Source organism: Muntiacus reevesi, chromosome 2 (assembly GCF_963930625.1).
Source record: "Muntiacus reevesi chromosome 2, mMunRee1.1, whole genome shotgun sequence".
Classification (NCBI taxonomy): domain Eukaryota; kingdom Metazoa; phylum Chordata; class Mammalia; order Artiodactyla; family Cervidae; genus Muntiacus; species Muntiacus reevesi.
The window spans coordinates 261,510,818-261,537,896 of NC_089250.1; the positions used below are offsets into that span (position 1 = coordinate 261,510,818).

General features: G+C 54.8%; 1 protein-coding gene across 7 annotated transcripts in view; it reads right to left on the reverse strand.

Moving 5' to 3' along the window:
- AKT2 (AKT serine/threonine kinase 2) overlaps positions 1-25,826 on the reverse strand; it is a 49,899-nt gene extending 24,073 nt beyond the window's left edge. For 2 of the 7 annotated variants that reach the window (XM_065926109.1, XM_065926102.1), the window contains exons 1-2: positions 25,652-25,826; positions 5,304-5,433 (exon numbers count right to left, since the gene is read on the reverse strand). In XM_065926109.1, coding sequence (XP_065782181.1) covers positions 5,304-5,349 — 46 coding nt within the window. In that variant the 5' untranslated portion in view covers positions 5,350-5,433; positions 25,652-25,826. Of the gene's footprint in view, positions 1-5,303; positions 5,434-6,095; positions 6,115-9,165; positions 9,188-11,822; positions 11,957-19,662; positions 19,684-21,905; positions 22,068-25,651 lie in introns of those variants that run through there. The other 5 variants (XM_065926103.1, XM_065926106.1, XM_065926104.1 and 2 more) reach the window with 5 other exon arrangements.
- Positions 25,827-27,079: the final 1,253 nt, after the last annotated feature.

Here is a 27,079-nt window from a genome sequence, read left to right on the forward strand (position 1 = left end):
ACACATTCCCTATCAAAATCCAATAGCCTTTTTTTGCTGTCGAGGAAGAATCAATCCTCAAATTTACATGGAATTCAAATTCATGTGGCAAGGGGTTCCAAATAGCCAAAGCAATGTTGAAAAAGAACAAAGGGAAAGGACTCATACTTCCTGATTTCAAAACTTACTACAAAGCTATAATAATCAAATCAGTGTGGTATAGGATAGCCATACAGACCAAAGGAGTAGAACTGAGAGTCAAAAAACAAATCTACACAACTATGGGCAACTAATTTTCAACTACAGTACCAAGACCATTCCATTGGGGAAGACCAATGTCTGCAACAAATAGTGCTGGGACAACTGGATATCCACGTGCGAAAGAACAGAGATGGAACTCTACACCATATTTTAAAAATTAACTCAAAGTGGATCTACCTAAAAATAAGAACTAAAACTATAAAACGCTTAGAAGAATACACAGGTAAATCTCTGTGACCTTATCTTGGCAACAGATTCTTAGATATGACAACAAAGGAAAAAAAATAAAGTGGACTCATTGAAATAAAAAATTTTGTACAAAAGATGTTATCACGAAAATAAAAAGACAACCAACCAATAGAATGGATGAAAATATTTGCATATCATATGTCTCATAAGAGTCTAGTATCCAGAATACATAATGAACTTTACACCTCGGCAACAACTGAAAAAAAAAAAACAATGTAAAAAATGGGTGAAGGACTTCCCAGGTGGCTCAGTGGTTCAGAATCCGCCTGCCAGTGTAGGAGATATAGGAGATATCATTTCGATCCTGGATTGGGAAGATCCCTTGGAGGAGGAAATGGCAACCCACTCCAGTATTCTTTCCTGGAGAATCCCATGGACAGAGAAGTGTAGGAGATATAGGAGATATCATTTCGATCCTGGATTGGGAAGATCCCTTGGAGGAGGAAATGGCAACCCACTCCAGTATTCTTTCCTGGAGAATCCCATGGACAGAGAAACCTGGTGGGTTACAGTCCAAGGGGTCGCAAGGAGTCAGACACAATTGAGCATACATGCGGTGCCTAAACACTCTACACAAAGGACTATAAAGGTATTTCTCCAAAGACAAATAATGACCAAAAAACATAAAAAGATGCTTAACACCATCAGACATTAGGGAAATGTAAATCAAAACCATGATGAAACACCACTTAACACCCACCAGGATGGCTTTTTTTAAAAACAAACAACAAAAACTCAAAGAAAAATAGCAGGTGTGGGTGAGGATTTGGAGAAACTGAACCCTTATGCACTGCTGGTGGGAACGTAAAATGGTGCCGCCCTGTGCAACTGTGGAATTCCCTCAGAGTCTGATACAGAATACACTGTGGACCACATGTACAGAATGTGTGATCCAGATCTTTTATGTACTTTTTCTATATTATCTAACTACACAGAATACACTAGATTATAAGCAATATAATCTAATACATACCTATTGGGGCTTCTCTGGCAGTTCAGTAGTAAAGAACCCACCACTGCAGAAGACGCGGGTTCAATCCCTGAGCTGGGAAGATCCCCTGAAGAAGGAAATGGCGACACTCCAGGATTCTTGCCTTGTGATTCCCATGGACAGTGAGACTGGTGGGCTATAGTCCATGGGGTCGCCAAGAGTCGGACATGAATGAGTGACTAAACAATAGATGTGTATGTCCCTGCAATTCCACTCCTAGGTGTATACCCCCCAAAATTGAAAACAAGAACTCAACTACTTGTATACAAATATTTATAGCACACTATTCACAACAGCCAAAAGGTAGGAACAGCTCAGTTGTCCATCAGTGGACATATGGATAAACAAAATGTGATACATTGATACAACGGAACATTGTTTGGCTATAAAAAGGAATGAAGTAGTGTCTGACACATGCTACAGTATAGATGAACCTTACAAACCTTCCGCTCAGTGAAAAGAAACCAGACTTCAGCAGCCACATGTTCTATGATTCATTTATATGAAATGTCCAAAATAAGTACATCCATAAAGACAGAAAACAAACTGGTGGCTGCCAGGAGCTGAGAAGAGGGAGAATGAAAACTGACTGCTTAAGGCGCTGAGGGCAGCCTTTTAGGCAGATGAAAATGCTCTGGAACTAGACAGAGCTAGTGGTTACACAACGCTGTCAAAGCAGTAAAGGCCACTGGTTGTGCACTTTAAAACACTTAATTCTGTGCTGTGTAAATTTTACCTCAATTTGAGAAACAAAAACAAAACTAGACAAATTCATAGATGCTACTGGAGGTTAGGAGAGTGGTTACTGCTTGCAAGAGGCAGACACCCTTCTGGGGATTGACTTACTCTATTTCCTGACCTGGACACAGGTTTTGGAGTGAGTTTATGATCTGGGCACTTACCTGTGGGGTTTTATATGTCGGTAACAAGCTACAAAAAAACCAGAAGGAAAAACATCCTCACAACAATCCCATTCAGACAGGGAAACTGAGGCACAAAGAGGTTCCAGTGCTTGCCTGAGGCTCGTGGTTGTTAACTGGGAGAGCTGGGATTGGAACCTGCATTTGCTCTGTCCAGAGTCATCGACACTGTCTGCTTGTAAGCTGGCAGACGTGGCCTGGCCCGGAGGGGCCTGGCAGAGAGTGTGCTGAGGCTGTGTCAGAAAGGGGACCTGCACATGGCATGAAGGACCCGATCCTTGAGTGGACCTTGCTGAGCAAGAGGCAGCATGTGAGCCAAGCGCTGGCTCAGGACTTGGAGCCTGAACCTTGGCACTGCCACCTCCCTGCTGAAGCCCCAGGCAACTCAGTCTTCCTGTTGAGCTGCAGCTTCCGGTCTGCAAGACGGTGTCCACCTCACGGGGCAGTAACAGAAACTCAACAAAACCGGGCCTCCTGCGAACACAGCCCCAGGCCCCGCACAGAGGGGGCACAGAGGGGCACAGAGTGAGCTGAGCTGCTGCTATTTCAACCACCAGGAGTAGGGCAGGGGGGTGCACGTGTCTGAAGAGTGGCAGGGCCCACCTCGCCCTGCCCACCACTGCTGGCTGCTGCTCGAAACGACAGGCACTGGGAGACCCAGGAGAGATATGCATGAGCGTGTATGGGTACGGCACAAAGCCGAGACAGAAGGTCATCTCAGCACCATGTCTGGGCCCCCGGAGATGAACTGAGACACTGAAGGCCTGGGAGGGGCTGAGATTCACTCAGTGGCACCGGCAGCCTCGGGAGCCACTGCCCGGCCACAGTTCTCCAGCCACCTCTGGAGCACTCCCACCCAGCCTAGAGAGCCACGGGCCTCAGAAAACTCAGGAGCCGGAGACCTGGCACACCTCATTACACTCATACCATCCACACACATGATCCCAAGCAGCCATTCAACAGTTATTAAGTGCCTACTGCATGCCAAGCACTTTTCCAGGGCATTGCTCTCGTGAAGCTGACACTCTCAGAGGCCTGGGCTATTGACCCATTTTACAGAGGGGAAACCAAGGCTCAGAGAGATGATGGTCACACTGAAGGAAGTGGCAGAGCCGGGGTTAGAACTTTGACCCCTGCCAAGGTGCAGAAAGCTCCATCATCAGCCCCAAACTCAGGGCCCAATCCGGGCAGGTAGGCCAAGGGGCCTTGAATACCACCCTGCCTGGGAAGGGCGGTAGGGAAGGCTCCTTTCTTGCTCGTGCTGGGGTGGGGTGGGGGATCCTCAGCACCTGTCTGGGTGGGCGGGCTGGGAAAGTGCAGGGTGCTCAGGTACTTCTCCCAGTTTCTGCAGGGCCAGCCCACCAACTTCCCAGCCTGCCTCAAGCATGCCCAGCCCACTCCCCTCCACCAACTCGGCCCCCTTCACCCATGCCCCGGTTAAGTGTGGGGCTCACTCCCTTGCCTCCTTCAGATCTTTATTCAAACACCCCCTTCTTAGTGAGGCCCTCCCTGACCAGCCCCTCTCTGACAGCTCCCTCACCCCTCCCCTCACACTGCTGGGTTTCTCTCCAAGGCACTAGCCACCACTGGACACACTCGTGTACTCAGGTGCCACTGTCTCTCCCATTAACATATGACATCAACACAAGGACGGGAACTGTGGGCTGTTTGGTTCACTGCTGTATCCCCAGTGCCTAGAACGTGCCTGAAACACGGCAGCTGCTTGATGCATGTCTGCCAAGTGAATGAGAGCGTGCAGACGCGGCCCCCTCAGGTTGGGCGCCCCACCCTGCAGGGAAAGGTCCACGGAAGCTAGGACAGCCAGCCTCCTTCACCCCTGGGTGCCTGGACAAGCTGGCTCTTGGCCTGTGCTTCTTCCCAGCTGCCTAGTACGGCACTGAGCCCGTTCAGTGCAGTGGTGCTAGGGCAGAGGCCTGGGGCCCCAGGGTCGAGTCTCTTGTAAGTGACTTCATTTCTTAGCCACCCTCCAGCACAACCAGACCTGGTCCCGAGCTCGGGCACAACATCCTGGGCTTCCAAATGCCAGGCGAGTTCCAGCCCCTTCCACGGCTTCAGGCGCTGTCGGTCTGGTGCTATGTCATGGCTCTGCCTGCCTCCTCCAGCTCGCACTCGCTCGCTCTGCTCTGGCCACCCTGGCCCACTCTGTTTCCAGGCACATGCCCCCAGCTTTGTCCTCGCTGCTCCATTCCCTGGGACACCCCTGCCTGGCTATCTGCATAGCCTGCTCCCTCACCTCCTGGCCTCCGTATACTGGTCCCTCCTCAGAGCCGCTTCCGTGAACCCCTTCTTTCTCCAGCGTTCCCCTCAGAGTTCCTACTCTTCACAATGGCATGTATCATCACCTGACATCATGTCAGTCTATCAGTTTATTGTTTGTCCCCCGCCCCTCAATGGATCGCACACTCCCTGAGGACACCACAGTGCCCCCAGAGCCTGCGATGGCCAGCCTGGCACACCATGCACTCTGTCAGTATTTGCTGAACGAATAAATGCTGGATATTGCCTCACTGTGTTACTTTAGCTAAGTGACTTACCTGCTCTAGACCTCAGTTTCCTCATCTATAAAATGGGACCATGAACAGGAACACTTATGCAGAGGCAAAGTTTGAGGCCTGGCCTGGGGGCTCATGTAGGGGGTCAGCAAGGCCTGGAGACTCAGGCCCAGGCGCAGCCACAGCTCCTCCGTCTAGACTACTATCAAAGAGTCCATGACACGGGCTGGAAAGAAGCCACTGGCGGGGGCGGGCAGACAGGCAGGGCTCAGAATGCTGGCTCCTCAGGTGGTAAAGACCCCGTACCTGTGCCTCTCAGGGCACAGCTGCCAGGAGAGCTGGGGCAAAAGGGAGAGACGTGCAACCCCGTGAGTAAACACAGCCCCTTACCACGCTTATGGAGCCAGCCTTCTTTGATGACAGACACCTCGTTCATGGTGGCAGCGTGACACGCTGTCACCTCACTCGGGACAGCTCAGGGCAGCAGGACATGCAGGAGGTGCGCTGGACAGAGCACAGTCTGCAAGACAAGAGAGGAGCCCGTCAGTCAGAGCGGCAGGGGGGTTTGGCAGCAACCCCTTCCCTTGGCACACCCTGCCTGAAGCCCCTCTGGCGGCTCTGCCAGGGTGGAGCCAGGGAGGGTGGGGAGAGACCAGCCCGCGGGGCCCAGGCTGGTGGAGGGGGGCAGTGAGAGGCGGTCGGGTCCCTAGGAACCATCTTGGGGAGGAAAGGACACGACCTTGCCCTCAGAGCCCTCCTCTGGAAGGAGCAGAGGGCCCTGGCTGTGCCCGTGCCCTGCACCCAGGACCCCTTGCCCATCAAGGCAGCCCCACCACCGCCACTCCTGACTGGGTGGGAGGCTCCACCCCCTGCGTCACTCCAGGCCCGCACTGAGGTCACCTGGGATGAATCAGACAGCCCGGGGCACCTGAGGGCGTGCTCAAAGCCACCAGGATCTGCCTGCCACCCCCAAACACAGACACACATACACACACACATACGCTTATACTCTCTCCTTTCCAAACCAGGCGCCACCAACCTGCCACCTTTAGCAAACCGAGTACCACCCCCCTACCCAGCACCAGGTCACGTCATGTCACTCCCTCAGCCTCCTGGTCCCCACCAGCTGACAGAGGAAAGGAAGGTATCCGTGCTCTGATCTTCAACAAGAAAGGAACCTACTGCGTATGCACTTATCTGGGGCCTGGGAGCCAGTCCTGAGGGCTTGACCAAGGCCCTGGTCCTTCCCCGAGACCTCTGCTTCTGTCCTCATGGACCGGCAGCCGACAGACTGACGGACGCCGAGGCCGCTGCTTCGTCTCAGGTTCCCGGGGCGGAGGGGAGAAGCGGGGGAGGCAGCCACCAGCTGGGCCCCTACCTGGAGCCACAGGCCTGGCCGGGGGCCATGGAGCCCAAGGCGCCTTTCGCCTTTCCTGGCCTGGGGTTATTTGCGGACAGCAGGTCAGGAGCTACGGTGGCCCCCAGAGAAGCGGCAGCTGGCCCTGGGGACACCGTGGGCATCAGCTTTCTCTCGTGCCCCAGGGGAGCTGGTGGGCCGGACACACTACTGCCTGGCATGTGACGGTGGCAGGCTGCCCAGGCCCCGGGCAGAGGGAAGGGAGGTGAGCGGGAGGAAGCCGGAGGAAGACAAGATGGACAGTGACAGGGAAGTAAACAGCGGGTGAGAAACCATGTCCTGGACTCGGGGCTGCAAAGACAGGGCCCAGAAGGGGCTCCCTCCCCTGGCAGGTACGGCGGCACCCCAGGGGCTCACCCACGGACTGAACACACCCAGGACCACCAGACCCTCACTCCAAAATGCCCCCCAGTCTGTGCTTCAACACTAATGCGACCAGGGTCTCCAGCCCGGCCTCCTGACCAGGTGGCTAAGGTCCAGCGCCGTCCCCTCCCACGAGGACGTGCCCCACCTCCTTCTGGGCCTCCCATCCTCCAATCTGTTTCCCATTCAGCAGCCCGAGAGACCCTCAAATCTGACCTGTGCTTTCCCACGGGCCTTGGCAAAGAGCCAGGCTCCCCAGCTTGGGATTCCGGGGCCCTCAGGCCCGGAACTCCGCTGCGCGCCACCCCGGCTCAGCCCCGCGGTCCCCACCACCCATCACCGGCTTCCGGATCACCTCTCCGGCCCCACCTCCCCTCCCACCCAGGCTTCCTCCCTGGGTGCCCAGCCCCTGCTCCCCACCCCTATACTCCACCTGAATCTGATAGTGTCCCTCTCTGCTCACAGCTCCATGGCTCCCCAGAGTGCACAGAACACACACAAAAAACAAGTCTTTTCCACCAGAGAGGGCCCCACGTAAGTCGGGAGGCACCTAGAAAGCCCTCAAGAAGGCCAATAACCACGACAAGGATGATCACACACCAGCCACCACCCACCTCCCCAGTTCCTCCCCCACTCCCACTCTCTGCCAGGTTTCTGTCGCTCAGGCCTCCACCCCCAATACCTTTGGGTACTGGGGTTCTCCCTCTTCTCTAAGGTCTCAGCTGAACCAGCGCCTCCTCCAGGAAGCCTTCCTGACCTCAGAGGCTGCACTGGGCGCTGTGTGCCCCGTGATCAACTCTCCCCACACCTACGGGCGCTGATTCAGCACACCAGTCCTGCATCTGGCTGCCCACTGAAGGCGCAATGGATAAACCCAAGTCTCGGGAGGGGACACGTGTACACCCGTGGTGGACTCACGCTGACTACGGCAGAGACCAACACAGCATTGTAAAGCAACCATCCTCCGATTCAAAATAAATAAGTAAATAAGAGACACAACAGAGTTCGCTCTCTTTTCCTCTGCCACGTGAGGACACAGCAAGACGGCAGCCATCAGTGACCAGGAAGTCAGCACCCACCAGGAACCGGCCCTGTGGATGCCCTGAGCGTGGGCTTCTCAGCCCTGAGAACTGGGAGAAAATAAAGGTCTGCTCTTCAACCAAAAAAAAAAACTCCCCAAAAGATCTCCAGCCCAAGACCAAACACAGCCACAGAAACAATTCCAGGGTCTGTTCATGCCACCGATCTTTCTCTGAGTACATTCTAAGCTTCAGACTCTATCCTGCGTGCCAGAAACAGTGCATCACTAAGACACAGCTCCTGCCTTCAAGAAGGTCACGTTCCAGTGCGGAAGCCAGACAATATACAGGACACAAGGTCTGAGGGTGGCAAAGAAGAACGAACAGGGGAAAGGAGGACCGGAACGGCTGCTGCGTTAGCCACATGGTCGGGGGGACACGTGAGCCAACCCCTGAATTAACCGGGGCGGGGGGGGGGGGGCACGTGGCCACGTGGAAGGCACAGATTTCAGGCAGGGGAACAGCAAGTGCAAAGCCCTGAGGAGGCCTGGGAAGGAGCTCCGGGAATGTGGAGAAGCGCCCAGAGGCTGGCCCAGGGTGAGGGGCTGGGACAGGGAGAACACTCAGGGCCTGGAGGCAGGTGTGCTGGGGAGTTCAGAATTCCTCTCCAACACAGGGGCCAACACCACACTTTTGCCAGGTGTGAACTCCATTGAGAATAGGGCTGGGTTCCCAAACTGGGCTGGGATGGAGAACCCAGGGGCCAAAGGAAGAGCAGATGTACAGGTAAAGACAGGGACCCCACGTCCACTCGCAGCCCCCCCTTCTCTCCCCTCCCCGGCCCAGCAACTTCACCTCTTAGAGACGCTGTGAGCAGCACCCCTGTGCACAGAGCATCGGCCCACTGCCTGGCCCCCAGCGAACATGCAAACACGTGGCTGCCTCGATCAGAGACAGACGTGAAGGCGGCCAGGTGTGGCCGAGGTTGCAGAATCCAAGAGCCGGTGCCAGCCGGGTGGCCTTGAGCCGGAGGACACGCCTCCAGTCTCCCCGGATCGCTCCCACCCCCCACACCCCCAGAGGGCCATGCCCGTGCCCAGCAGACGCTGACTCAGGGGAGGCCTTTACCTTGGGTCTCCCAGCTGGCTGCTGCTCAGCACGCCAGAGCCACTTGTTGCATTCTCACTTCAGCAACTAAGCAGCCAGCAGCAGCCAGGGCAGGGGGAGGACCTGGAAGAGCCCCTGCATCCTGCCTGGATCCTGCCCGTCCTCCCACAGAGGGTGGCGCCTCTGCTGAGGTGTCTGACGCAGTCCCATGGTGATGAAACACAAGCACCACGGCCAAGAAGATGGCCTGCTCCCTGGGGAGCTGCGGGCGGAGGACACCCAGCACGCAGGGGCCTGCTGGGCCGCGGCCTGCGTGCCCCACGGTGGGGGCCCCAACCCCACTCACTGCTGCCTGGGGTGTCTGGGCTTCGTTCGGCTGAGGGTCTGGGTAGGAGCTGGAGCTGTGGATTAGAAGCGAGTCACCTGGAAGGCAAGGTGAAAAGAGAAAGGGCACCTCACAGGAGGGAACCCACACACACAACGAAGGACTGCGTGCAATATCCTTAGTTATGGGGAAACACACATCGAAACCATCTGATGGGATGGCTAAAAATTCAAAAACTGACAACACCAAGTGTTGTCAAGAATGTAAGAGGGCTTGGGGGCTAGGGGCTTCCCTGGTGGCTCAGAGATAAAGAATCCACCTGCCAACGCAGGAGACATGGGTTCAATTCCTGGTACTGAAAGACCCCATATGTCGCGGAGCACCTAAGCCCGTGCGCCGCAACTACTGAGCGCCCTAGAGCGGATGCTCCGCAACAAGAGGAGCCACTGTAACAAGCCCATGCACCTCAATGACGATTAGCCCCTGCTCGCAGCAACCAGAGAAAAGCCTGCACAGCAATGAAGACTCAACACAGCCAAAAATAAATGAATAAGTAAATAAAAATTTTTTTTAAAAAAGAATGTTTCAAAGGGGAACTTTCCTGGTGGTCCAGTGCTTAAGGATCAGCCTTGCAATGTGGGGGATGTGAGTTCAATCCCTGGCCGAGGAACTAAGATCCCACGTGCCAAGGGCAACTGAGCCTGTGCACCAAGATGAAAGCCCACGCATGACGCAACTAAGGCCCGATACAGCCAAGTAAACAGGCCTTTCAAAAAATCAATAAGTAAAAACTGCTAAAAGAATGCAAAGGAACTGCTACTGGTGGGAGTATAAAACAGTTCCACCACTATGGAAGACTGTTTGGCAATAAGAATTAAAGCTCAACATATCCCTACCCCATGACCCAGCAACTCCACGGCCCTGCAACAGAAAAGGGTGTATTTGTTTACTAAACGGCGGGTACTGGATCATCCACAGCAGCAGCATTCTCAGTGACCTCAAAACTGGAAACAGACCAGGTGTCCACCCGCAGGAGAATGGATAAACACACTAAGGTAAATTCATAGAGCTCGAGGCCACTCAGCAAGGAAGAGGATCCAGCTCCTGAAGCCTACAACAGGATGAAGAGTGAGAACTTCACCTGGAGTGAAAGAAGCCAGATGCGAAATGACCCACTGAGCACCAGTCCACCGACTGCAAGCTCAAAACGGGCAACATGACACGATTTGTTTCTCACTAGTGAAACTGTGCAGAAGATCAAGGAAGCAAATATCCACAGGTCAGGAGAGCTGTTACATTCGGGAGTGTCAGAGGAGGGGGGTTTCTGGGAGCTGACAATGTTCTGTTGTGATTACAGAGCATCACTTTTACAATTATTTGTCATACTGTATGGTTTAAAACACGTTGGAGATATCTTTTTTTATTTTATGACGAAGTAACAACAAAAAAAGAACCTGAGTTTGGTTTGGGGGCCTGGACGATAACAGGAAGTTAAACCAGGCTTCCTGGCCTCCAGGGCCCCCTCCAACCCCAGGCTAGCTCACCTGGATTTTCACCTCAAGGCCAGTCACCAATGAATAAGGAAGAGGAATCTAGGGTCTGGATTTCAACCCCAGGACCTGCTGCGCCTTGGCCTTAGTGAGCCTTAGTGCCCCCATCTGTACAATGATCCAGCCAGAGGAAGGACACGCGGCCTGAAGGGTGGGGCTTGAGTTTGGGTGAGTATTTTTAACACAGAAGGAAGCTGAATGGGAATGAAAATCACCACCTGCTGCGGTCAGCTCTCAGCAGGGAAAAGAGAGGTGACTGGAGACAGGTCCCTAAAGGGGCTCTGACTGCACTAGCAGGGTTTGATTTTTAAGTATCTGCTAAGTACATGATAAATATCACTGACTCATTCCACAGTATGTCTCACTCTCCTCCATTTTTTTTTTTTTTAATTTTTTTTATTTTTGGCTTTATTTCCACCTGTCTGCCTCGTAGGTCTTATTTCTCAATGATTTCCAAACTGCCTTGAGGTTTCATCTCACCCTGCTGGTGTCATGCCCATTAGAGGTGATTTACAGGACGACGCAGGGTGGCGGATGACAAGGCAGGGGAGAGAGAGAGGCTCGTCCTACCTGGCAGCCGCTGGAAGGGGCTGGGCCCTGGAAAGCTTCCTTCCAGACCTCCTCTTCCTCAAGTGTAAAATCAGGGTCGCTGTTGTTCCTGCCACTAGGGGGACTGTGTGGCCTAGGTGAGCTCAGTGCTTCTGTCCTCCCCATCTTACACTCCAGGATCCCTGACCACGTGGGTCACAGGAAACTGCTCTCCCCCAAACCCTGCCATGCCCCATCTCACCTAGAGTAAAAGAAGCCACAGTCCTTACAGCAGCCCCAGAACCCTCTTCTGCATCATCTCTTCACTCCTCCAAACACTCCATGGCACTGGTGCCTCCGACATACCAGAGGCTCCCCCGACCTGCGCTCCTGCCACCAACCACAGGACCCTTGCACATGCTACCCCCTCAGTGAGAACTGTCTTCTTCAAGTCTCTGCGGGTCCCACCTGGCTTTCTTGAGCCTCTGTTCACGTCTCCTCCTATGCAAAGTCACCCTGTCCTCCATAGTCAAGAGTGTACCTATTACCTTTCACAAAAGTGAAGCGCTTATCATCACTGGCATGACTGTACACACTTACTTGTTCACAAGTTTACTGTCGACCTCGCTCCACTGTGACGTCAGCACGGTGGGGGCAGGGCTCCAGCCTGCTCGGGCACCGCTGGGTTCTCAGCATCTCCCAGCGCTGGGTCCACAGTGGGCACTCATAACTATCTGTGGAATGAATGTATGCAAGAGAGAAGCCCTATACCCAGAACGTGCTCAAAATCAGTTAAATTCCTTTCCCTGCCACTTGTCAAGTCTTTTTCTCTCATCTCCTCTCTCTGACCTGCTTTCTACACCAGACAGCACAGATGGGATGAGGGGGAGGCAGAGGCGCTGCATCTCCTGGAGCTGCAGACAGTGAGGAGGGGGCGCCTTCCTGACACCCTGATCCCCCAGGAGCCTGTCACCCACCCTGTAATCTGCGCCTTACCTACTCCCAGGAGGACTTGCTCGGGAGGGAAATTCAATAGGCACCTGTCGTTTGACAGGCAGCGTCTGCCGGTGGGCATCTGGGCAGGCAAAACAACTCCCTCACTCACCACCTGCAGCTCCGGAAACCGGCCCCATGTTCTGTGAGGGCCCGTCAGCAAAACTGATAAAGTAGAAAACGCACATGTCCTCAGAGCAATTTCTCTCGCACAAATCACTTATGCAGGTGCACAGAGGTTCTCAGGCGGAGTTTCTCAACCCCAGCACCAGTGACAATTAGATAATTCTTGTCATGGGGCTGTCCTGAGAACTGGAGGGGGTTTGCAGCATCCTGGTCTCTGCTTGCTAAAACCAGCAGCATGACCTCCCCAGAAGGTCATGACCATCAAATATGTCTTCAGACATGACCCAGTGTCCCTTGGGGGCCAAGCCAACAGGTGAGAATGCCGTTCTGAGGATATTGTTGCTGGAATAGTGACACCCAGGGAGCAGTCTAAAGGTCCACAACATCATCCCAACAGCTGACATTATGCCAGTACTAAGCAGCATCAACGCCTACACAGCACTTGGCACATGTCAGGCGCACCTAAGTGTTTTGTACATGCCAAGTCAACTCTCACAGAAACCCTATACGGCAGGTACTCTTTAGCTGAGGATTTTTTTTTAATCTTCTTGTATAATATTAAATTTTTTTTGTTTTCTGGCCACCCCACATGGCTTACAGGATCTTAGTTTCCCAACCAGGGACTGAACCCCAGTCCTGCAGTGAAAAAGCAACATACTAAACACTAGACCTCCAGGGAATTCCGAGCCCTCTTATCCTCTCCATCTTCATGAAGAAACTACACCACTAGAGTGAAAGGACTTGCCCCATCACCTGATCAGGAAGTACGGAGCTGGGCTGGGACCACACAGCACCACATGGCTGGTAGAGTTATTGTTGTTCAGTCGCTCAGTCGTGTCTGACTCTTTGCAACCCCGTGGACTACAGCACTGCCAGGCTTCCCTGTCCTTCACCATCTCTCGGAGCTCGCTCAAACTCATGTCCACTGAGTCAGTGATGCCATCCAACCATCTCAACCTCTGTCACCCTCTTCTTCGCTTGCCCTCAAGCTTTTCCAGCATCAGTCTTTTCCAAAAAGTCGGCTCTTCACATCAGGTGGTCACAGCACTGGAGCTTCAGCTTCAGCCCTTTCAATGAAATGTTCAGGCTGGTGGCGTTAGGGAGACCTGGATTCAAGTCCCTGTGCCTCAACTTCTAGCCTCCCCAAGTCTCAGTTCCATTCTCTGTGCAGTGAGGATGACAGCAGCGCCTCCACTACAGGCTCCTGTGTGGGAAGGGCCCAGCCCAGCACCCCACCCTTCAGGAGGGTCCACCCCCTGGCAGAACACAACCAGGCGTCCCACGTGCGAGACCTAACCTGGAGGTGAGGCGCTGACACTCCCGTCAGCGTTCAGTGTGCTCCCGCACAAGAGACTATCGACCTGATCCCTTTCTGAAGCACAAACGTGTCCCCACCACATCACCTCAATTCAGACCTGCTTCTTTTTTCATGAGCTGACATTATTGAGATTGACAGGCATCACACAATCCACGTATAACTTCATTTGCAGCATCCTTGGCAGAAAAGCAGTTATATGATCAACAACAGATCTTATGAGGAATAGAGGCTTCCACAGGAGGGCAGGAGGTCCACGGTAAATGTCATGTGCAGAGAAGGAACTGTGCCGAACAGCCAAGAGAGGCAGAGTAACGGGAGCAGGAGTGAAGGTGCCCTTGGGAAACAGATGCATCTCAGCCTCAGCTCCGCCACCTGCCGTGTGACCTTGGGCAGGTGCTCCCCCTTCTCCACCAGTTTCCTCATTCGCAGCTTAGAGATAACAAAGCTCCAAGGTTGCTATGAGGATTAAATGAGTTCATCCACGTCAGGTCATTCAAACAGTGCCTGAGACAGTGACTGCACAACACCTATCACCTGTCATCCTTTCCCCTGAAGGCAGAGACACGGGAACACGACACGCTTCTGCACCGTGAACTTCTATCGACACTGCCTCCTTGGTAAGCAGGCGGCGCTGAAGACACCTTTCTCTCTCTTCATCACCACACGCTCCCCCAACCGCCCCATCTGTCTACTTGGAGCAGGTAGGACTGAAGGCAGGCTGAAGATGTGGGTGGGCTGCAAACAACACTGGGACAAGAATAAGCAGCAGAGCAGGCTTCCTTCTGTTCCCTGCCAACATCGGCCTTAGAGCACCCACAGAAACCATGTCAAGTGTTTGAGTCTGCCTGGCCACAGACCCAAAACACGCTGAGAGCACCATGCTACAGCCAGTTCAGTTCTGTTCAGTCACTCAGACAGTCATGTCCAACTCTTTGCAACCCCACGGACTCCCAGAGTTTACTCAAGCTCACATCCAGTGAGCTGGTGATGCCATCCAGCCATCTCATCCTCTGTCGTCCCCTTCTCCTCCTGCCTTCAATCTTGCCCAGTATCAGGGTCTTTTCAAATGAGTCAGTTCTTGCCATTAGGTGGCCAAAGTATTGGAGTTTCAGCTTCAGCATCAGTGCTTCCAATGAATATTCAGGACTGATTTCCTTTAGAATGGACTGGTTGGATCTCCTTGCTGTCCAAGGGACTCTCAAGTCTTCTCCAACACCACAATCAAAAGCAACAATTCTTCGGCGCTCAGCTTTCTTTATACTCCAACTCTCACATCCATACACGACTACTGGAAAAACCATAGTTTTGACTAGACAGACCTTTGTTGGTAAAGTAATGTCTCTGCTTTTTAACATGCTGTCTAGGTTGGTCATAGCTTTTCTTCCAAGGAGCAAGCGTCTTTTCATTTCATGGCTGCAGTCACCACCTGCAGCCAGAGGGACCCTGAAACTCAGCTCAGCTCTGGGATCACATCACAGACCCTTATGAAGGCCGCAATGGCCCACTTGAGGAAGTCCCTGCCTGTTCTCCAGCCTCACTGGTCAGTATGCTCCCTGCACCAACGTCCCCTTTACTCCTTGCTCTCTCCCTGCCTCCCCCCAGGGCCTTTGCACATGCTAGTTCCCCTGGTGGACACAGTGCTTACCCATCTTCACGTGCTAAACCCTCGTTTCCTCAAGCAAGCCTGTCCTGACTGCCCCCAGCCCACAAGTCACAGGCCTTCAGAGCTCGGCTTTCCTGTCTCCTCACAACACTTACCTCTACTGTGCTCAGTCACTCGTATAAATCTCTAGTAACAGTGCCCCCCACCAAGACTAGGAGCTCCGTGAGGCAGGGACAGGGTCGGTCCTGATCCACACTGTGTCCCCAACCCCACCCAGGCAGGGCCAGGCCCAGAGCTTTCATTAATTCAGGATAGGGGTGGCAAACAGAACCACAGCTTTGGAGCTCCGAGTTCTGCCAAGTGAAGGTGAAACAAAAAATCCTGCCTCCACTCATTCCACAAATATGGTGCCCGTGCTGTGTCAGCACCGCTCGTCCCGGGGGAGGTGGCAGAGACCAAAACAGCACTCCCTGCCCCGGGGGAATTTCAGGGGGGAGGGCAGGGGAGAGTGGACAGGCATTAAAACACAAACAAGTTAAACAAACAGGTGAGCTATACAGTACAGCAGCATTTGACAAATGTTGTAGAGAAAGGCATACAGAGGACTAGGTGTGTGGGAACGGGGCAAGGGGTTCCGATGTAAATGGTGGTCGGAGCAGGGCTCACTGACACAGTGCAATCTGAGCAGAAATCTGAAAGAGATGTGGCAGCTTCAGGGAGACCCGGGGGAGGGCGGTCCAGGCCGAGAACAGCACGAAGGTGTGGACTGTGTCAGACACAGTTGGGGGCGTGGGGGAAGCAAGGCACCACGTGGCTACAGAGAAAGCTGGGGACCTGGCTGGGAGGGCCTGGGAGGCCACTACACGGGCTGTGGCTAGGGATTCCCTAGCAGGACAGTGGTTAGGACTCCGTGCTCTCACTACAGGGGCGCGGGTTCAATCCCTGGTCAGAGAACTAAGATCTCGGGTACCATGTGGCATGGCCAAAAAACACCCCAACAATGCGCTGTGGCTATTTCCTGGAGAGAGATGGGAACTGCCAACTTGAAGAGGGAGCAGTGTGCGGAAGCCCTGGCCCCAGCGAGGCAGGAGCTATCCCCAAGAGAAGTGTTATGCACTGGCCTGACACTCCCACCACCTGGCTCCCTTGGCGACCACAAAGACCCATACCTCGCAGATGGGGCAAACTGAGGACACGAAGGCTGGAACAGTGGGACACGGCTGACGAGGTGGGACCACAGTATCCCAGCCTGAGCCTCTTCCACCTCCCTCTTCCCTCGCTCCCAAGAAACCGAGCCCCACCCCACCCCAGCCAGCCCTCTCTTACCTCCCTTGATGCCCTGCAGAACTGGGCCGCCCCTGACAGACACAAGCACATCTGCGCGTGCACACACACACACACACGCACACACACGCACACACAGCCCCTACATTCTGGCTGAGGGGCTCCTCCCTCACACATTGCTCCACATCGCCATCATCTGCCTGCCTCCCAGCCACGAGCTGAGAGGGGTGCTGGTGGCGGGAGTCCCCAGCTCATCCCTAGGGCACCTTGGAGCAAAGACACAGGGTTCTGACCAGGCCTGTGAGCACGTTTACTGAGTGCTCATGTGTATGACAATCCTGCCTGCAACCCTGTGAGGTAGATGCTGTGACTACCCATTCTTCTGAAGAAGAAACTGAGACCCAGAGAGAAGAAACCGTGTGTTCAAGACCGTAACAGCGGGCAGATGCAGACAAGAGAATTTTCTGTAATGATGCAAGCGTGGCTACTAGGGCTAGTCCAACTGAAGAACTAAATTTTCACTTTAATTGTAACTACTTAAAATTTAAATAGCCCCTCGTGGCTAGTGGCTAGCACAGTGGAGGTGTAGCTCTACAGAACCTCTGTGAGGCACCAGAAGCCTGAAGCCAGGGGTGCAGGTGAGGGTGAGCCAAGTACCACAGGCACTCAGCGGCCCGGGGCTGGATCATCCCGGCCTGCCGAGGAGCCACTCCCACGCTACACCGTCACTCCCCGGCCCTCACCCTGACCCACTCACCCCAGAGCGAGACCCACACTCACACCTGCTGCTGTTCGATTCAAATCCTGACCACCACTTCCAGGCTGCGAGGGGCACTTCTACCGAACGTCAGCAGTCTCGTCTACAAAACTGGATCCTAACACCAACCTGACCAAGCAGTTACTTTGTTATTTCAAAAGATGCCTTTTTTGACAACCCAGGGTTGTCGTGGGGACTCCACGAGACATGCTGCAAGCACAGTTGACAAGTGAGGCCAGTGCTCTGGAAGACAGGCAGCAATTACACCAAGGTGAGCTCTTCTAAGTCAAGGCCAGCCTGAGCCTCAGTTAGCCAGAGCTATGGTGGAAGTGGCAGCTATGTTAATACTGTCACTAGCAGGTAAAACCGAGAAGGCAATGGCACCCCACTCCAGTACTCTTGCCTGGAAAATCCCATGGACGGAGGAGCACGGTAGGCTTCAGTCCACGGGGTAGCCAGCAGTCAGACACGACTGAGCGACTTCACTTTCACTTTTCACTTTCATGCACTGGAGAAGGAAATGGCAACCCACTCCAGTGTTCTTGCCTGGAGAATCCCAGGGATGGGGGAGCCTGGTGGGCTGCCGTCTGTGGGGTCGCACAGAGTCGGACACGACTGAAGCGACTTAGCAGCAGCAGCAGCAGCAGGTTAAAAGGACTCACCCAGATGATTCATGACATGCCCATATTAACTTTTCAAAACTACCATCTAAATGAAAACACACAGCTAAAAAAGGCAGACAACTTGCAGACACTACCCCAAAACACAAGCTCAGCACCCCACACTGTCACACCCCTGCCCCCAACTAGGTCTTTGGACACCAGTTTGAGAAGCACAACCCTGGGGAACCCCAGGCCTGCCCAAACAACCCGGCATCTACCACCCTCCTCTTCTCCTCCCCCAGTTTCAACACAGTAGCCTACTCTCAGGGTCACCACCACATCAAGGGATCTCCCACCTCAGGGCCTTTACCCACACTCTACCCTGCCTGGCCATTTCTTCCGGCAATTCACCTCGTGGCCTGAATGCCTCACCTGAGGAGATCTCCCCAAGGCCCTTCCCACCAAGGCCAGCTAGATCTCTGCTCCCTTCCTCGGGGCACTCACAGGGCAAACACTCCCTCTCTGCATCCTCCTCCAAACCAGGTGCTGCTCCCTGGCTTCCAGAACTATATGGGCCACAAAGTGAGAAATCTGGTGAGAGAAGGGAATACACAAGCAACCAGACACAGCCAAGGGATGGCTCCGGAAGCCATTCAGGAATCAGACTCCGAGGCAGGGGGTAGGGGACCCCCTCACCCCTTCCCCCTGGCCTCTGTCAGGGGAAGGATGGGGCTGCCAAGGTCAAGGCTCCACGGGCCTTAGAGGACCAAGACAGGCAGCCACATGCCATCTCCCAAGCAGACATCGCATGGATCTAACTCAGTCATTCCAGGACAACTGACGCTTGCTTTGTGCCAGTTCTGTCTAGAAGAAAGCAAAAAGAAGATCATTAGAACAGCAGCAGCAACCCCAGAAACAGTGGCCATGGCATTGGTCAGAAGCAGAAGGGCCAGTCTTAAAAAGCCAGACTTGACCCCAGACAGAGCTGGGTTCAAACTTCACATCTGTCACCTACTAAAACTTTAACTTTGGGTAAAGCCGGTAACCTTCCAAGCCTCCGTCTGTGGAGAAGGGCCGCCCCAAGCTCCCAGGCTGTGCTGGGGAGCAGTGCCTGGCAGAGAGAGCCCACTCTGCCAGTTCTCAACAACCACACGGCATTCTATACAGCACTGTGCACCTCCATTTCCCATCCGCAAAATGGGGGAACTGCTGCCTACCTCACAGGCGGCTGTTGGGTGGGGAGCGTGATGAATACTCCTGTCCGGCGCCCTCCCTGGTGGGAGCCTCAGCTGACTGGCCTGCCACCCCTTCCCTGCCAACCCCCAGGCCCAGGCTGGCCGCATCCAGAGCCCCTTCTCCACTCTCAGGTGCCCAGCCCGACAAACCCCAGCAACAGCAGCTCAGATCTGCCGAGCACCTTCTCTATACCAGTGCCATGTCCTCTGACACGCCAGCTCCAAGAACCCTCCCTCCAGGGCCTCTCGGCAGGGACAGCCCCCTCTCAGAGAGATGAAATGAGGCCCCCAGGGCTACAAGGCAACTGAGAGAGGAGCCAGGAGCAGGGTTCACACCCAGGTTGGCTGCCCCCAGTCCGAACTCCTACACAGTGACCCACAGATGATGAACACCCTGAGACTGGGCTGGAAAGGCCAGGGGCGGCGGTGGGGGGGAGGCGAGGGAGTGGCAGGCACCCCAGCCCGTTCAGAAAAGGGCCCACAAGATGGCAAAGCAAGGCAGTCTTGGATTTCTGGCCTCACCCTTAGAAACAACATCTGCGGAGGCGCTTCCTGGGCAGGAGAGCTGGGCCCGAGGAACTTCCTGCAGGAACCTCTGACACGCAGGCTCCCCTTGGCCAGCCCGGCTCCCTGTCCCCCGTTCCTGCACCCAGGGCAGCCAGGCCCCGATGTGGGCGGGCACCTGGGGGTGCCGAGCTAGGGGCCAGGCTGAGCTCCCACCCCAGCTCCCTCGCTCCCTCCCTCCTGGTCCTGCTCCCAGGGCCGTCTCCCCAAGCTGGGCCTCTTGCTGCTTGGCTGGTTGTCCAGAGGAGCCTGCCACGGAACCACCCCACCGTGCAGCCCAGAGGCCTGGTGGCTGACAGTCTTCCACTAAGAACTCTTGGGACGTTGAAGAGAGGCCTAGGGAGGGGTAGGTGTCCCTGGGAATCCCTGGAGGCTTTGAGATCAACTGCCAAAGATGCTCCCTTCCAACCCCTCTTCCCAAGGGGTTTCTGGAGGCCCAAGGATGTCTGATCTGAGGGGCTCTGCTCCTTCCAGGAAGACATTCTAGACAGAGCCTGAGAAAATCAAGAGCCAGGCTCCTGCTTACCACACTAACCCTTAAATTCCAGGCTCAGGTGTGGGGTTAAAGGTCACCCTCACCCTTGGTTATCAAGCACCTTGCTGGGTTGGGGGGGAGGAGGGCCTTGGGAGCCACTCTGCCCAAATACAAAGCCTGTCAGTGTTGGGAGAACCAGCACAGGTTACCAGGGCTCTCCAGGCCTCAGTTCTCACTCCTGGGAGGTGGGAAAATGAAGTCGCTTAGTCGTGTCCGACTCTTTGCGACCCCATGGACTATAGCCTACCAGGCTCCTCCGTCCACGGGATTTTCCAGGCAAGAATACTGGAGTGGAGTGCCTTCTCCAAGAGATCTTCCTAACCCAGGGATTGAACTCAGGTCTCCCGCATCGTAGGCAGACGCTTTACCATCTGAGCCACCAAGGAAGACCAACGGAGGTGGGAACCAGAGCCAATTCCTCCTCGGTCTGAGGGGTCTTCATTCATGCATGTCCTCCCACGGCTCTTCACTGTGCACACCACTCACCTACACGTCACCTCCCCTGGGAGGCCTTCTCAGATCATTCCAGCTAAAACATTAGGTCCCTACTCCCTCTCCCCTGAGCTCCATTCATTCCACTGAGAGCTCTTGGGAAGTTGATCAATTTGAAACATTAATCACAACCTCGTTCCTATCATTGGCTTGCTTGCTGCGAACCTGCCTCCACTAGAAGGCAGGCCCTGTCATCCAAGTTCTAGAGCAGTGCCAGGAATGCTGCAGGCCCTCAGGCGCATAAGCTGAGTGGAAGGCAGAACCAGCAGGTATAGTTTTTATCAGGCATTACTGTTGTTCTGTGCTGTTGTTTGATATTAGCCCTGCTGTTGGGTTGGGGAGGGGTGGGCAGAAGATCAGCCCATTGAGCCTCCCCCATGTGTCCCTTAAAGGGAACAGCCATGGGCCCTGGGGAACACGGTGTGAAAACCACAGAGGCGGCGGCGACCATCAAGGTCTTTGCTCTTTCTTTAGCAGAGATTCTACCCAAGGGGGAAGTGGGAGGCCTCTGAAACTCCCTGACCGGCTCCAAAGTCTATCCCCGCCCCAGGGAGAAGCCTGAGAACCTCTCAGATGGCGAAAGGCATCTTCTGACACCCTAAGTCTGCCCAAGCCGCTCTTCAAGACAGCCTGCAAGGCTCCGAGTGACCCTGCCTGCCCTCAGTCCCTGGCCTGGCCGCCCAGGCCTCTGCGCAGCCTGCCTGCGCCTCGCCAAGCCCCGTCCTTCCTGCGACTTCTGCACTGTGGCTCCCCACACCCCCAGGCTGTTCCTTCTCCTCAGGTCACCCTGCCAATCTGGGATCTGCTCAGAGGCCTTCCTGGCAGCCCGTCACACCTGATTTTAATTGCCGAACCCCTTCCCTGAATCTGCCCCTTGTTTATGCACCAAGTTTAGGGTTTCTCTCTCCTAGCTCTGCAGAGGCAGGGCCTTCATCAAGAGCCCCTCTGTATCCCTGGCACCTGAAGAAATGCCGGGCACAGAACAGGTGTTCAATAAATGCTGGTGGATCAATGAAAACCTCTCGTTTCACTCAGCAATGCCTTCAGGATCATCGCCACGCTTCCCTCCCCGGCCCACAAGGCAGCCTGGCCCCTGACTCCCATAGGCACTTCTGCTACCCTCTGGGTTGGAGACTGCCCTTGTGCCTCTCGGCCTTCAAAGGACTGTTCTCACCTGGGTCGACGTGGTTACCAGCACTCCTGGGAGCTATGGTGGTGGAGAATCAATGAAAGCACATACGGCAAAAGAGTTTCCGCAGAACCTGACATCTGGAGAGGAGCCAGAATTTCGACCTCGGTGGGGCTCCGGGCAGCAACGGTGGAAGAGGGCAGGGACCTGAGGGATGCATGTGAAGTCTCTCACAGTATGTCCCCCACCCTTGAACCCTCCAGAACCTCCCGTTTCCTCATCTGGAAAATGAAGATGCTAATTTCAGCCCTGCCCTCCTCCTGGGGTGACCTGACAGGGCTCTTTAACCTGGGAAGGACCTGCAAAATCCTAGCAGAAAAAAATGAGAATTACAATTGTTAAGATCTCTTGAGGGTTCACTGTGTGTCCAGCACTATTCTTAAATACTGATAACAGGAAACGTTTGCTGCACGCTCACTGTTATACCTGCATGGTTACAAGTGCCTTCCACAAATGAACCTGTTTAACCTTCACACCAGCCTATGAGGAGGGAATCATCCCATGACACAAGTGACAAAATGAGCTCAGGAAGACTGAGGACTTACTCCCAGTCAAACAGGCAGCAAGGGGTAGGGCTGGACTTGAACCCGATGCTCTGAAGCACTTCAACACAGCTCTTCACAGAGATTACAAACCAGGGCAGACTCCTGGATTCTGGCTGGGCCAGGCCGGGGGGCTGAATTCCAGGACAATGCCTGAGAGGGCTGAGGGTGGCGAGGTGGGGAAGGACAGATGCCCTCAGACTGCCGCCAGAGCATTTATGCAGTGCCGGGCACAGACCAAGAAGCTTCTCTTGGATTAATTGATGTGATCCTCACAAAAGCCTGAGGTGGATGCTGCTCTAAGCCCATCGCGTGGAGGTGAACACTGTGGCTCAAGGTCACACCATCGGAACGGGAAAGCACTAGAACACGCAGACGTGCCCACGACGCCATCCTTGCGCAGGGACCTCACACACGGCTCCCCTGGTAGCTGTATCGTGTCTCTCCTTCTTGTTCCCTCCCGGCTCCCAGCAGACAGTCTGCCCCCAGTTAAAAGACGTCCTGGCTCAACTCTGAGGAACCAAGTTTTACCTGCAAGCCCCGAAACTGTTGGGCTGGCTGCTGGCAGAAGTGCTCGAGGAAGCCCTAGGCCCCAAGGCTGGGGGAAGAAAACACCCAAGGGGAAGCTGGCTGGAGGTCTGAGGTGACTGAGCCCCTCCACCCTGCCACAAGCTTTGGGACCTAGTGAGCGAAGAATTCATTCAAACCCCAGTCTGGCCCACGAGAATCTGACAGACCTGGGACAAAGCAATTTCTCCTCCGAGCCCCAATTTTCTGACTCTGAAAAACGGACAGAAACACCACATCCACCCCTGTTCAACAAAACCACTGTTCCAGTTACACGCCGGCAAGAGGTTCACTCTGAGGCCAAACCAGGCCAGGGGTGCACTTCCCAGCTCTACCACTTCCAGTTTTGAGATGTCGAGCACATCACTTCACTTCGTAGCAAGGGTCTCAGTTTCCTCACCTGTTAAATGGGTATCACACTGTTGCCTAGCTCATTGGTGTGTATAAAACGGGAAGAACTGTACCTACCCCATGGGTGTGTTTGGAGGTCTGAATGAGGTCATGTGTGTAAACAGCCTGTCATGTGCCTGACAGGCTGAGTGTTCAAGAAAATTCATGAACTCTGGAACTGATGTGCTACTCTGTGCCTCAGTTTCCCCTTCTAAACTGGAGATCATGACAACAGAACACCAAGCTCTAGGATGTGAGTATCCTGCATGTTAACCCTTGTGAAGCATTCTAAACAGCCTATGGCACACAGAATGCACTCAATAAATAGGTACTGACCTCATGATTATTGTTTTGACTACTGCTGTTAATCCCATCAGGCAAACCCTCTAAACGTTAGCAGGCCAAAGGAAGAAACCCCCAGTACAGAGAAATTCTACATAGCAGCCACCATGGCCTCACAGGGGCTCAGGGACCATTCTCTCCAGCAACCACAACTCATGGAAGCCAATCAGCTTGGAAGCTGATGGTGTGGACAAGAGCGACTGTCTGCCCGCTTCCACCACATCGCCAGCCCACATTAGCTGGGTCAATGAGGGATTACGGCCAGCCCTCCGGGAACTCCAGACCCAGGGCAAAGGTTACGGAGCAAGCCAAGGTCACAGGCTGGCCTGAGGAGCAGGGGCAGTGGCCTCACGACTGGGGCGAGCTGCTCCAAGCTCCCACCCAGCAACCACAGTGAGAAACCAGATTCGTGGGGTAGCTGCCCCCAGTCCTTCAGATCAGCCCTCCTCCCTGGGTCAGTGTGGGCTGAGGCACTCCCGCCCCAGTCCCCTTGGCCTATGGAGAGAGGAACAGCTGGGAAAACAGCGCTCAGCCTCGCTGCCGCCTAATGGTGAAGCCAACTGTTAATCGCCTAGTGGGGAGCGTAAACATGACGGGTGGCAGGACTGCTAACCAAGGAGACAGGACCATGTGTCTGGCCTGGCCAGGATGGAGGGGGCGGGACACCAGCACCCACCATCAACCACTATCAGCCCAGAGGTCCTGATGGATGTTTTCTCTGAGAGGAGGAGAGTAAACAAGGTTCAAAGGCAGACATGGAGGGCCTAATGACGCCTAGGACACTTGCTGAGTCCAAGAGGTTTCCAAATACAAGGAAAAGGGTGCTCAGAATCCCAAGGATAAAGACGTCCCCAGCCACCCTGCCTTCGGGGAGAAGGGGCCCTCAAAACACTCCTTCCTCCCAAGGCTTAAGCAGGTCCAGGGGCACAGGTCCTCAAATCCAAACTTCATAACCCCTCCCCTCCCTAATATGGAGCCGAAAGCTCAGAAAACAAGTACCGTCTAAGACGTCTCCCCCTCACCCCACGCCCCAGCTAAAACCACGGCAAGAATTTGCCACAGGTGTCCCACACACCTTAAAATATAGTTTAATAATATGCAAAGGTTCTAGGGTAGAAAGCAGCCCCACTGACCACCCAGTTCCCCCGAAAGTCAACAAGAAGTTCAATAAAACTGATTCCCCCAACTCAGTGTAAACCCCAAGCTCCACCCACCAAACACAGAAGGCAGATCCCCTTCCTCATCGCTCGGCATTACAGGGTTCCCACAGTGCTCCCCTAAAACACCCCTCGGGCCCGGCTCCTCGCCCCGCGCGATTCAAGATCACAAACATCCCGGCTCTACTTCTAAGGATGGCTCCCCACCTCTCCCGCCCCGGGACCTCAGTGGTACAACCCAGAGGGCGCTACCGCAGCCACACTTGGTACAGCTCCCCTGCCCAGAAGCCCCCACCTCTCCAAACACGCTCTAGGAACCGTTCCCACAGCCCCGAATAGGTACAGCCCCCTCCACCGGGTGAAGCGCGCCCCCTCCAAGGCTCCGCACCCGCTCGCCCAGCGCGCCGTCCCTCCCGGCCCACTAGCTCAACGCCCAGCCCGCACACGCCGGGGGTCTGCCGCCCCCAGCCCTCCCCCGCTCTTTGATGTGCGCCCCCTGCCGCCTCAGTGGTACAACCCGCCGCCCCCGCCCCCTCAGGGACAGTCCCACCACCCCCGCGCGGCCACCCCCACTCCGTCCCGCAAAGGGGGGGGGGGGCTCAAGGACCACGGTCCCCGCCCGGCGGACGCCGGTGGTACGGCCCAGCGCGGCTTTGCGGGGGGCGGTGGGGGGTTCCGGACGCGACCATCGCGGGGGGGGGGGGCGCTCGGGGACACGCGCTGGCGCACTCACCTGTCACCGCCGGCCGCCGAGCCTCGCAGGCGGGGCTCTCCTCCTGCCCATCGCCACGCTGCGCTTGATCCCGCTCCTTACGTTTCCTGGAGGCGGCGGCGGCGGCGGCAGTGGTGGCAACGCCTTCGCGGAGCCAGGCCCAACGGCTCGCGCGGCGCGGCCCCCCCGCCCCCTCCCCCCAGCCCCCGCTTACCGCCCCCTCCCACCCTCTGGACGGAAATACCGCCTTCTCCCGCCACAAACAGGAACTGACGTAAGGCAGGGAGCGAGGGACCCCGAAGAGCGCTAGGGCGCAAGCGCAAGGTGGCGGAGGTGGCGGCTCAAGAGAAGGGCGCGTGCGTACAGTCGGCAAGCTTGAGCCGGCGTGGGCCTGGGATGTGCTTCGCGCAGGCGCCAGACGCGGAAAAAAAAAAAAAAAAAAAAAGAATTGCGCAGGCTCAGTAGGATTCTGACGCCTGCTGTCCCTAGAGGCTGGCTGGCAGCTGTGATATTGCCCGGCATCCCCCGTCCTTATTTACATACGCTTTGATCTCGCTTTACTCCTTCCTCGACTTTAGTCCAGGTTCCTAAGCTCTTAAAGAGGCCGGGAGCGCGCGTTAGGCAGGGTTTCCTTTCCAGCACATCTCCTCGTGGTTGAGCACCGGCTCTGAAGCCGCACAAACCCAGCTTTGCATTTCCTTGCTGGTGGCTGTGGGCAGAAGGCTTGACCGTTTTCTGTGCCTCAGTAGCCACAGATGCAAAATGGAAACAATCATAGTTGCGTCACTGGGCTACTGGACTGTTTTACGTAAACAGAACGGTTTATATCAATTAAGACATGCTATGACTCCAAAATATTAATCCTGTCTGCCCATCATATACATCAATGAAATATGGGAATGTAACTTTTTTACGGGGTAACTTGGGCCTCCAAAGGCGTTAAAATCGCCCTGTAAAAATAAAACTGCACAGATGCTGGCCCTCTATTAACTAGACTAGTAGACAGCCATGACACATCTGGCACCCGGGCCCCTGCTCTCTCAGAGGTTGGGTGGGGCTTCCTACCTTCTGAGGTTGGGTTCCAGTAATGCCACATAGCTTCGCAAGTATGCATTGGTTAGTGCATACTTCTAGAAAGTCTGGCTGGGAGTTGAAAAATCCTGGGTCTACCTAAGTCTGCGAGAGTGTTTCAGGCAAAGTCCTGCTCAAGTGTGTGTGTGTGTGTGTGTGTGTGTGTGTGTGTGTGTGTATTCAGTCGTGTCTTTGTGTGTGTGTGTGTGTATTCAGTCGTGTCTTTGTGACCCCGTGTGTGTGTGTGTGTGTGTGTGTGTGTGTGTGTGTGTGTGCAGTCGTGTGTGACTCTTTGTGACCCCATGGACTGTAGCCCACCAGGCTCCTCTTGTCCCTGGATTTCCTAGGCAAGAATACTGGAGTGGATTGCCCTTGCCT